This window comes from Rhea americana, unplaced genomic scaffold (genome assembly GCF_003343005.1).
Source record: "Rhea americana isolate MKP2758 unplaced genomic scaffold, rheAme1 scaffold_33, whole genome shotgun sequence".
Lineage (NCBI taxonomy): Eukaryota > Metazoa > Chordata > Aves > Rheiformes > Rheidae > Rhea > Rhea americana.
The window spans coordinates 616,789-628,784 of record NW_028186457.1 but is presented as its reverse complement, the minus strand read 5'-3'; the positions used below and the strand labels follow the sequence as shown (position 1 = coordinate 628,784).

General features: G+C 46.8%; 1 protein-coding gene across 1 annotated transcript in view; it reads left to right on the top strand.

Annotated features, from left to right (window-relative positions):
- The window catches only part of CNOT9 (CCR4-NOT transcription complex subunit 9), a 14,864-nt gene extending 3,649 nt beyond the window's left edge, over positions 1 to 11,215 (top strand). Inside the window, exons 3-9 of the mRNA XM_085311045.1 lie at positions 1,662 to 1,841; positions 3,004 to 3,119; positions 4,418 to 4,527; positions 5,312 to 5,421; positions 6,172 to 6,270; positions 8,825 to 8,916; positions 9,557 to 11,215. Coding sequence (XP_085167171.1) covers positions 1,662 to 1,841; positions 3,004 to 3,119; positions 4,418 to 4,527; positions 5,312 to 5,421; positions 6,172 to 6,270; positions 8,825 to 8,916; positions 9,557 to 9,725 — 876 coding nt within the window. The 3' untranslated portion in view covers positions 9,726 to 11,215. The remainder of the gene's footprint in view (positions 1 to 1,661; positions 1,842 to 3,003; positions 3,120 to 4,417; positions 4,528 to 5,311; positions 5,422 to 6,171; positions 6,271 to 8,824; positions 8,917 to 9,556) is intronic.
- The last annotated feature ends 781 nt before the right edge of the window (positions 11,216 to 11,996 follow it).

The window sequence follows — 11,996 nt, the reverse complement described above, 5'->3', positions numbered from 1 at the left end:
TAACTGAAGTGATGGAAGTGAATGGGAAACGGACGAATTATGGCTTGTGCTCAATATAAATCCCACAGCTGGGGAAGAATCTGTTAGGACATGACTGCAGATATAATACGTGAATAAARTGAGGAGGACTTGCAGAAACAGAGATGGAAAGCTCTGGAGGGGTCTCATTCTGGGAGGCTGCCTCTGACATACTGTTTCAATTTTGCTTCCAGTCACTTTCAATTCCTGAATTAATTTGTATTCTCTTCGATGACTCAGTGGTGAGCTGCTTCACAGTAGTTTTGCTGTCAGCACAGTACATGCAGTGCTTACATCTGTTGTGGTAAGCGCATGAGGAGTTTCAGTCTGTGTGTGTGTGTGTTTGAGAGAGAAAGAAATGCAGTTAGTTCTCTGTTCCCAGCCACAATTGCTAAGTATRTGGAGATGCTGAGCTGGCTGCGCACAGGCTAACTCAGGAGCAGCAGCGTACTAATAGAGATGTGCTCTATTTGAGAAGAYGACACTGTAGGAGAGTGTGAATAGGTTTAGAACTGACTGTTAGAAATATTTAGACAGGAGATTTTAGTGTCTAAGTTTGCTGTGAAAATTTTGATCTGAATCATTGAACTGCCTCTTTACAAAGCCTGCTGAGCATTTGTTTGCACATTGAGCGCTTGTTATGGCAGCAGAGGCATGAGACAAGCTTTCATTGAAAGACYTGCTCCTTTGCCTTTCCACAGAAATTATGCTGCAATTCCCCAGTACTCATTTCTCTTCCTTTCCTTCCCAGATCTCCTCTTTTATTTTTGTTTGTTTGTTTTTTGGCCTTGATGTTTTTCTTTGTCTGATGTTCTAAGAATGGCGAAGGAGAAATTGTAATGCACTTCTGCCAAGTAGTAGTAAATATGCCTTGACTGTGAATACAGATCTACCCTTGTCTGGGTTTATTTTGAAGAGAAAGCTTTGCATAAAATCATACTCTTGGGAAATTCCCTTTTAGCTCCATGCCTGTAAACAAAATACGTGATGAATCTGAAAGCCTAAAACAGGAGATGTCACTGGCTGTGTTTTTGATCTGCCACACAATGTCATGCTAATCTTAGAGTAGTGAGTGTTTTAGTATTTTGTAGTATTTGTATGGCTCTTTTTTTAAGAAAAAAAAAAAGTCACATTAGGCAAATCACATTGATGGGCCCTGGTGTCTTCGAACTTTCTAGAGAGAAAAAGGTAGCATCTGCAATTACTGATGTTGTTTCCTTGTTTGACTTTGTGGAAGCTTGTATTAGGGGCATTAAATGCAGGTGGAACAGATGATAGCTGGCTAAATATATCTATGTATGTATGTAAGACCTCCAGAGGAGCTCTGCTGGCCCAGACAGGCAATATCATGGCTCCCTTATTGCTGAAGGAAATTACTAGGTAGTATTTGACAAGAGAATTAAAAGCAACTGTGCCTAAGAAGTAAATCCAGAAAGTAAGCATTTACATTTTAGACTGTGAAATAATAACACTAACCTAAGGAAGTGATCTATATCCAGAGCATCTTAATGCATTTCTAGTTCCTCTGTCCCCCAGTGAGGAGTTTYTTGAGCCCTTTGTTGCTTCTCTGTTAGGTTGTGGGAAGGGTTTGGGTGAGGCTTCGATAAAACAGCCRGGACTCAAGTTTTACTCTCTCCTTCCAGCCTGTGCCAACAGCACTGGCTCAGGTAGACCGTGAGAAGATCTACCAGTGGATCAATGAGCTGTCCAGCCCTGAGACACGGGAGAATGCACTGCTGGAGCTGAGCAAGAAGCGGGAGTCTGTGCCTGACCTTGCCCCAATGCTGTGGCACTCGTTCGGCACGATTGCAGCTCTCCTTCAGGTGGGTAGGATTGGCAGTATCTTTATTCTATGAYGCAGCATCCACACAGTGCAGAGCTTGTGTCCTTGGGACATATCTGGGGAGATCCTATTGAAGTCCCTTATTGTCATTGCTGGACACATGCCGTATGCTGGGGCATGTCGGAAGTGGATRTGGGAAACCCATCTCCAGTGTTTGCCATTAGTCATCCCTAGTGAGACCATATTTGTAGGCACTATAAGAATTCTCATTAGAAGTCTACATATTTAGGGGGGGAATGGGCGAGTGTATGCCCTGCCCATACCTGCGGGTGTATGCGCTGCCTGGTGGTGCTGCTCCTCCCTGTAGGTCWCATTCTGTTTATTTTCTGATGTTGTCATAGCAGCACCACAGCARTCTTACTCCTGAGATCTTTTTTGCATGAGCCTGAGCTTGGTCAGAACTCTGTCCATATAGTCAGTCAGCTGGAAGGGTAGTATGGGAATGCTGCTCGCTACTCTGGAGAGCTCTTGTCAAACTCAGCTGCGCGGCACTTTGCTTGGCCAGCATACTCTGCAGCTCTACTGTTTTGACTGGCCATCTCTCMATGCAAAATATGATCGAAACAATAGCAAATGATGCAAATGATGGCAAAATGGTGCAGAATCTAGTCAATTTTGAAGAATGATGGAAAAGGAGGCAGAATGGGCATTGTCAGACTACTTTCAGAGTGGCTCAGAAACAAGTGGAGAAAATTAGAAGGAGCTATGTTGGGAAGTAGGCAGATTCCTGAATTGGATTTCTCATTCTCAGCTGCTTCCTCACATTGAGGGAGTAGAGTACCAGCAGCCAGCAGTGTGAATAGAGTGGGTGTGCTCTGYCTCTAGGCACAGGAACAACACTCTTCACTCTGAAAGCTCAAAACAAAACAATCCCCCACTAGCAAARAGGCAGGAAATCAAATGAACTGTTCACTCCTAAAATTAAGATTTGGCCACATCTCTGTGACTTCTTGTCAAGTTCACTCTGGCCYAGCTCTGCCCTTTCTTGGGCAGCATGGTAGGCATGTAACCTGTCTTCAGGTGATGCTTGGTGAAAGGGGACTGTCCTCTCTTGACACCATTGTTTCTTGCTGGGCAAGTGCTTCTGTGCAGCTTGCTGATGGTTTTTCCTCCTTAAATTTTCTTCATCTGTTATTTTTTAGGAAATTGTAAATATTTATCCATCAATCAACCCTCCAACTCTGACAGCGCATCAGTCCAACAGAGTCTGCAATGCCTTAGCTCTACTACAGTGTGTTGCATCACATCCCGAAACAAGGTGAGTGTTTCCACATGCATAAGCTTTCTGAGAAGTTGATGTTGACAGCTCAGTCAGTCTGACTGYAGAAGCATGTAAGCTCTTTCATGCGCTCTTACCAAAAGAAGTGGAACAGTGCACAGAGCTGGAGGATAGGCAGCTGCCTGCTCCTTTCACTTGTTTGCACAGATTACCAGGTTGACAGGTTTATGATGATCCTAAATACATTGCGTTGCATTCCCTGAACCATTCAGAGAACCTGCAAATTCAAATCCAGAACTCTGGATCGCGGCAGTCGCTGGGCCAACATACTGGGCACTCAGCCAGAGACAAGGGTGCCTTTGTGCATGGGATCCTTGTTTTAATGAGGTTACAGTTATTTAGACCAGCTGTCTAAGAGGTGGGATGGGCAGGACTGCCATTTCCAGAGCATGTGTGTGGCAGGGGAGCAATAGCAGAGCCAAGTCTGGAGTTCTCAGCTGGTTCCTGACTTGAGATCTCAAGTTTTTTTCAGTCTATGTCCAGTATGCATCAGCAAGGAAAATGATGGTGTTGGCTAAGCCATAAGAAAATTACCTGGAGAGCCATGATATTGTATTTCTTTTCCTGCTGAGAGGAAGGGACAGGGTAGCTAAAGTTGTTTTTCAGCTGCTGCAAGTTARTGTTGAATAGCAACCCTCTATGAGACGATGTCCAAGGAAACAGGCTAGTTTTACACCAGATTTACACYTTTACAATTAAAGTTTGAAAACTCAGGGTAGCTGGAGGAATCTTGGATGCTTATGTAACAGAGTTTCCTCCAGTTAGCATGACAATCTCCASGTTTCTTCCTGCAGTCTGTATTTTTCAGTGTTGTCAGAGGGCAAACTCTGTTGGGTGTTGGGGAAAGGTGATTGTGCRTGTTTATGCAGCGATAGTGCCTAGAGACCAGCTGGTTTGGATTCCTGTTGCACTGAGGCTGTGCGCRCTCATCAGGGCTAACTGCCCCCGTGAGCCTGTGATCTGCACGGTGRTTATGTAACAGTGAATGGAACAAGCCATGGCTCTGGGTGACAGGAGGAAGTAATAAAAACAGTAGGCCATGCCCCATACCTAATCAGCTGGAAGCAGCTATACAAGGCATTAGGTTTTGTGCTGTGCTCAGTGCAGATGTTAATTCACACCTTTCCATCAGAGAACAGACTGTCTCTTTTGAGGAGCATCAGCAATGATACAGATGCAGAACCAGGAATGGGTTCAGGATGTGTGTGGTAACACTTGATTGTGCACTCATTTAACTTTSCTTATGTCTCATGCTGGATATTCTCCCTTTCGTACAGGTCAGCTTTCCTGGCAGCTCACATCCCTCTCTTCCTGTATCCGTTCTTGCACACAGTTAGCAAGACACGGCCRTTTGAGTACCTGCGGCTCACGAGTCTGGGAGTGATTGGTAAGCAGCCAGGATGACGCTGGAGCACTTGTTTCCTATCGAGTTAGATACAATTCATGCCATGTATGTAGGCAGCAACATGACCAAAGTCACAGGTCTGTTTTTRTCAGGATCTGCCGAGTCCTGTGTGCTAACAGGAGGAGCAGCTCTTTTTCAACCAGTCATGCTGGCAAGTTCCTATTACTGTGTAGGAATTGGATTTTTCAGCAGTAAGGATACCTAGAGTTTAGGTGCCTCGCTGCATTGCCAGAAATATCTATCTGGCATGAATGGAAGCACCTGCAGTCTGTTGTGTCTTCATCCTCAGCGCAGACACCCGGATGCTGGGATGGCTGAGTGCGGATGGGGATTTCTTTGCCATTTTACTGTTGGTGGACTTGAATATATTTTCTGTTTTCTTCTTACTCCATTTTTTCCTGCCCAAAATATTTCTGCCTTGATGCATAAAGCTAGAGGATCTGAAATATATTTCTTCTCGCCAGAGATTGTTGCTGAGTGGCTGGTGAGCATGATCCTGGTGTGTTTGTGTTACTGCCTGGGGAGAGCCAAGAATGTGTCCCCTTCCTGAAAAACAAACAAAAAAMCCCAAATTCAGCATGATTACTTTTGTGCTGCCAAAATGATCTCTTCTCCACCCATGTGCTGCAACATATTCAGAATGATAGTTGTTCTGCCTGCCACCCAGATCTAACAGTCCCTGGGAAGGGCACACCACAAGTCGTCTCTGAATGGTGAGATTGTCTGAAACAAATTATCATGTTTTGATTTTTCTTTTCCCTTCAAGGGGCATTGGTGAAAACTGATGAGCAAGAAGTGATAAATTTCTTGTTGACAACAGAAATTATCCCCCTGTGCTTACGTATCATGGAGTCTGGCAGTGAACTCTCCAAAACGGTATCTACTGTTTGTCTTAATTAAGCTTTCTTGTTACTCCAATTGGCGAGACAGTCAGTGACCTGCAAGGCTGGCTTGTGTCTTGTTGCAGTTGCTGGAGCGACTCTGGGTGGTGTTTTACATCCTCAGAAAAAATCAGTAAACTTAGCTGGGAGTTCCTTAGCCTGGTAGCTTTGTGGGGCAAGATCTTGCTGCTCCTAACAGCCGTTCACTCCCCTGTGGCCCTACAGAGTAACTTTCAGGGCTGATCTGGATCMACTTTCCTTGGTCCAAGAGAGCAAATACAGTAAATATACAATGCAGAGGCTGGACAGCAGCTGTTAGTGGTGGCAGTTAGGGGAAGGTTCCTTATGCTGGACCAGCCTGTTGTACCCCCTGATCAGGGGCCCCCTCCAGCATGAGTGCAGATGTGTGGTCAGTCTGGTCTGATGACCCAAGTAGCACAGGCCACAGATTTTAGTCTGGGTGCTACTCTGAGGTGAAGCATGCTATCTGGTGCAGCCTGCATCCAGCCTTAGTGTACACCCTGCTTTGTATCCGCCTCTTATCTTTAGTCAGAGATACCAAGCATCGTGTAGTGTCCCGCATTTCCTTTTGGCTTTAATCTTTCATGAARTACAGCATTAGCTGCCTGCTGAAAGGTCTTTTAGCTCTGGGACTGCCATGAAAAGAAGACAGCACGAAGACTGTTCCTTTTCAGGACAGACAAGTTGTTTATAAACTCTCTTTTCTACTTTCTCCCTGTTCTAGGTTGCTACATTTATTCTTCAGAAGATCCTCCTGGATGACACAGGGCTGGCATATATCTGTCAGACTTATGAGCGGTTTTCCCATGTTGCCATGATATTGGTAGGATTATTATTTTTTTTAACAGAGGAAAAAGCCCTAATAGCCAGCTTCTGTAGCAGCTATTTTAATGTTTTCTGCCTAGAGCAAAGGCAAAGTTCCTTCCTTCTGCATGATGTCAGAGCAGATTCGTTTTTTGCATGCTTCATATGACATTTTGATTTCTGCTATGTGTTGTAAAACATTAGTTCTCCCTGGTTGTGGCCCCAAAAAGGGGCACATTGTAGTGAGGAAGCACAAAAATAAAGTCCAAAAGTTGCCTTTCCTCCTGAAATGATTTTGAAATTTCAGAGGGAACAGAAGGATTTTCAGGATTGGATATGAATTATTCCCCATTTATGTAAGAATGGCCACATTGCTTCAGACCACAAATCCATTTCCCCAGCCTGTTTCTCACAATAGGTGGAATAAGATGTCAATGCATGAGTAAGAACAGGGCAAGTGTATATGATACTTCTCCTTGTAACGTTCTCCCAGCTGCCAACTATTTTAAGCTTGGATTTTTCTGGAGCAGTTGTGAGTTTCTGTATAGTAACCTCCAGTGGACTTTTGTTCCTGGTGTTTGTCCTCCCCTTGAAACTGTGGAAACTTTTTGCATCCATGGTGTCATTCACAAAGGAGTTCCACATGTTTCCTGTTTGCTGCCTGGAAGATCTATCTCCTCTTGTTTGTTTTTGAATCTGGTTCATGCTAGTTTATTTTAATAACCTTAATTCTTGTGTTGGAAGACAGAGCAGACAATTTCTGTCCATTCCCTGTCACCTGAGAAGGAGACGTTTTGGTACCCATATTTTACTCATTCCAAGAATAATAGCCCTGGCTTGAGCGTTAGCTGAAGGATGAGAATGCAGGTTTGCCCAGGGAAATGCTAAGGGGAATGCAGGTTTGCCCAGGAACAGCAGTTATTCTGTTTTTGTCCAGTATTAATACTGTATTGAATTCCTGTGCTTCCCACTCCTGATTCTGTGACTAAATGTTGATGCTTTCATGGGAATATTTATTTTTATGTCTGTATTCCCAAATCTGAAGAAAACTTAACTTTTTCCTTCTGATCAGTTTTACTCATGAACAGCAAAATAGGARTGTTTTAGAACTGATATCTAAAATGTCCAATGTGATGTGATTTTGCAGTTGAGAATGGGATCAACTTCGGATGAAAATACATCTGGCATGGGRGCAAAGTGAAAAAAGCAATTAGAAACAGAAACCCTGGGGTAGGCAAGGAAAGGAAACTGAGGAAGAATCTGTGGCTAGGAAGGTCATGAACGTGGAAAGGAGTGGGCAAATCATACTATGTTAGCGTGGAAGAATCCTAGCTGCGGTAAAAWCTCACCATTGGATGAAGTGCTGACATGATTAATATTCCATAATGCTGTGGAGAAAGATGGAAATGTTCCATAGACATTTCTGTTCTTTATTTTGGAAGAGTCAGCATAATGTATTTCTGGTTTATGAGGATGATGATCTAATTCCCGGTCCACTGGTACGTGAGTAAGATGTTAAGCAAGTATTAGAGGCTTTCAAAATAGTAGATTGGTAATTCCTGTCCAGGAGCTGTCTAAGGAGCTCTCTGGCCTATTGTTCGTTATTTTGAAGAAATTTTGGTATTTGGGGGAATTCCTGAGGACTAAAAGCTAAAAGGGTAGGTTAGGTAGCCCCACTAATTGATACCTGAACTGACTAAATATCTGAAATCAGGTGAAAATCTGAAATTTCCTATCATGGGCTGAGAGGAAATGGTTAGTGCCAGCCAATGCAGTTGTATGTGAAAAAGCTTTTCAGGCAGATCTAATTCAGCTCCTAAACACAAGCAGTGAAGGTAGGCATGTGAACAAATCTGCACTGTTCACTAGGCTGAGTGCATACAAGGGTGAYAGGTTTTCGTGCAACCATGTGCATAGTCCTAGATCATGTGAGAGACGGAGGCTGGGGCAGAGAGATCTGCTCTGATCTTTCTTCACGGGATCAGTAAACAGCTTAATGTGAGTGATGGAGCRGAAAGAGAAAACACAACCCTTGCGTGCATGGTAAGACCAGAATGTGGATTTTACTGTACAYAGAGTGGGTGAGCCCTATCCTTCAGAATGGCTTTTCGGGCTATTGACAGAGTTTTAAAATGGTGTTGAAATGAAGGCAGTGCAGATGAGAATGTGGATTATTGCAGAGAGTAGGAACATGCCTCATGGGCTGAGTGAGCCTGAGCTTATCAAAGTGTTTGAGATATGCTTGCATTCCTCTGTGAGGGCAAGAATCCAGATTCTCTTTAATCTAGCAGAAAGTTGGACAAACAGTTGGAAGCAGAGGAAACCAAAGAGAGATGAGATGAGCTTTCCCCCAAGCTGCTTAGAGAATACTTCTTCAAGCCATGGCTAGCTGCTCTTCTCAAAGGTGTCTTGGCAACTAAGATTCTGGGCTCTGTGCAGATGAAATATAATAGTCTGTCATGAGTAGGAAGCCGGAGCGAGTAATTTAATGGTCTATTCCAGTCTTCGCTGATTATGATACTGATTTTATAAAGACTTTTTTCTAACTGCTGGCACTGGCCTCTTTCAAACAGGGTAAAATGGTTCTGCAGCTTTCCAAGGAGCCGTCGGCACGGCTGCTGAAACATGTTGTCCGCTGTTACCTTCGCCTTTCCGATAACCCCAGGTAAACATCTTAGGAGTTTGAGCAGGGTCTTCTTCTGTCTCCCTTGCAAGTTCAGTGTTCTCTATACCTACACATATAGGGTCAACATTCCTGTCTATCCTTACATCAGCCTTAGCTTAATGTAGAATGTGCTTTTTATGTTGCTGGCCCCACTTCTTATGTTATGTGGGAGAAAGAGTGATGCTTTAGAGCTTTTGCATGTTTGAGCTGTGCAGATTATGACTCCCTTAGCACAACTGTAGCTGGGACTAGGTACAAGGGAGCACTGAGATGGAAGATAGGCCATGCTCTCCCTCTTCTGCGTGGTGTGGGCTGTTAGCAGTAGATGAAATTCTGGCACAAAATCCTTTTATTTCCTTGGCTGACCAACAATCATTCATGTCTGTGCCTCCTCTGGAATCACGCTGCTCTTAACCGATGATGTTAGGGCATGGAGGTTTGCTTGTCTAGCATAAGGGATGGGAGCGGTGCTGGTTGACAGAGTGCCGTGTGTTGGAGTGCTGCTACTCAATGGTCACCTTGGCTCATCCTGCCAGGGAGACCCTCAGGCAAATGAGTGTTATGTTCCCAGTGGGGTTTGCTCCCCTCTTGCCCCTGTGAGTTTATTTGTTGGGCCCCTGTTTCTTGTCTCTTGATGTAGGGCACGTGAAGCGCTCAGGCAGTGCCTTCCTGACCAACTGAAGGACACCACCTTTGCCCAGGTCCTGAAGGATGATACCACCACGAAGCGCTGGCTGGCTCAGCTTGTCAAGAACCTGCAGGAGGGTCAGGTCACTGATCCACGGGGCATCCCTCTTCCTCCGCAGTGACTGTTGGGGGAGGTAGGGGATCAGGGAAGAAACAGCTCAGGTTTACAAAGAACCAGGAACAGATGACTTCTTCCACAACAAACTGGGCATGCCAGCTGGCTTTCAGCCTGCCAGCTCATAGGACCATTCCACACAGCCAAAGGGCTGCTCTGTAGCAACGCAGCATGCCTCTGGGGATCACAACACCAGCAAATACTGATACTGCAGCTTAAGAAATGAATAAAAACAATCTGTAGAGATCCCCATCTCTCCAGAAGGCTTGGCTGGCATCTGTCCCTCCATTGCCAAGAGGGATAGTCCAGAAGTCCATTTTTTCAACTAGCTCAGTCTCTCCACAAGCGGTAGGTGACACAAGGTGCGTGATGTGTCCTTCCAGTTCCTTGTCACTCCATGTTTACAAGGCTGTTTAGATGAGCAAGCTCAGTAAAAGCTGATCCAGTTGTTTTAACTGCTCTTCAGACTGCTCCTCAGCTGCAGGTAGCCTGTGGACAGCTTTCTTCCCTGTAAGCACATCCTTGCTCCTGGCTGTGCATCCAGCTGGCACGGCAAGCTTCTCTCTCTCTTTTCTTTGGCACAAAGGCAGCATCCGGAGCTGAGCCCACTGCAGTATTGGCCCCAAGAGGAGGGTAGGTTACTTGTGATGAATCTGTGTGTCATCAGCTGGGTTCTCAGGGCTCTGGGAGAGGAAAAGACAGCAAGACTGTGGTTCTTGTGCTGTAAATAGTGCATTTCCTCAGCTCCTGCAGCTATAGACCAGTGTTAAGCAGAGGTCTAGCACAGCTATTGCCCAGCAAGGTTGCTGACTGGTTTGTCAGACACTGCTCGGCGTTAGGGAACCTGCCTGGTGGGGGTCAGCAATCTGCTCACTGATGATCCCCWGTCACAGGACAGCTGAGAGCTCCCAGCTACAGGTATTCCAGCTTCTGCCTTTGCTGCTGCCTGACTGGCATCCCTGAGTCCTGACCCCTTCCCCTTCCTCCCCAGTTCATCTGGCAGCCAAGTACATCCATTTCAGCCTTGGCGTCTCCCTCAGCCCCACTGCAATTAAACTGTCTGGACGAGGAGCCACTTACCTGCCTTCCCTGCACTGAGGGGTTAGCGCGGGTGTGGAAGGGGTGAAGCAGCTGAGGARCTTCTCGGCTCCGCTGCGGCACAGCCTGTTCTGCTTGCACTTGGCTGCGGGCAAGCCTGGGCAGCCGCTTGTCCCCCCCCCCTTTGGGTAGCGCTTCTCCCCGCCCCCAGCCRGTTTTGCTGATCATCGACAGTGTTGTGCCAGCAGTGTCTTAAATCCCATCTGGATTCCCCTCCCTCTCGTCGGAGCCTTGCATAACAAGGGCAGAGCACAGCCTCTCTCTTCTTTGCCCTCCGGGGTCCCCTTTTATAACCATTGCCTTTTTCCTCCTTTCCACCCTGACTGTGACAGGGTAGGGTGTGAAAACGCTTCTGTTTTTGTAAATTCAGATTAATAAAAAATAAAACCCTAGTCAGCACAGGTTGCTCCCTGTCTGGTCTCTTGAGGAGGGGAGTGGACGGTGAGGGGGAATTGTTGTAGATGGGATGAAAGGGTTGTGCCAGCTCCTCTGTGCCCATCTGCAGGCGCTCACACACGGGCCTGCTCCCACGCAGGCCTTCCCGCGTGGGGCTGGGGAGAGGCTGCGCCGGCAGCAGGAGCCGGCTGAGTCACTGCGCCGTCCGGAGGAGCAGGGCTCGGCGGCACCGTCCCCGTCGCTCCCCAGGCTGCTGGCTCCAGTAAGGTAATGCAGGGGGGATATGAGAAGGTTCCCCCCACATGCATGCACCAGGGGCTGGGGCTTTGGCAGGGGGTGCTGCTGCTCTGTCCTGCTTTCTGGCTCTCAGGTCAGCCCTTGGGGCAGGGACTGATGTCTGTCACTCCCCAGTAGGCTCTCCAGCGCCGCATTTAAAAGCTCACCTTGGCACGCACTGCCACCCTTCCCCAGGGCACGGGCCTGTTGGAGCATCTGCTGTGCTTTTTGGCCCCAAAGCTCTGGCAGGGGAGACATGGGGCTAGCGGAGCTGGGGGTGGATGGCAGGTTGGGGGGGGAGCTGGACAGGGAGAGAGGGGGCAGCCACGGGCTCTGTGTGTGCTCCTGGGTGGCAGCCTTGGTGCAGCAGGTCAGGCCTGCGTTTCAGGGCTGTTGTGGCTGTGGATGGGCAGCGGTTCTGGGCTGCGTTACCACCCCAATCCCTTCTCCCTGTGCGGCCAGGCGTCACCTGGAACTTCGGTCCCAGCTCTGCAGCCGARCCAGATGC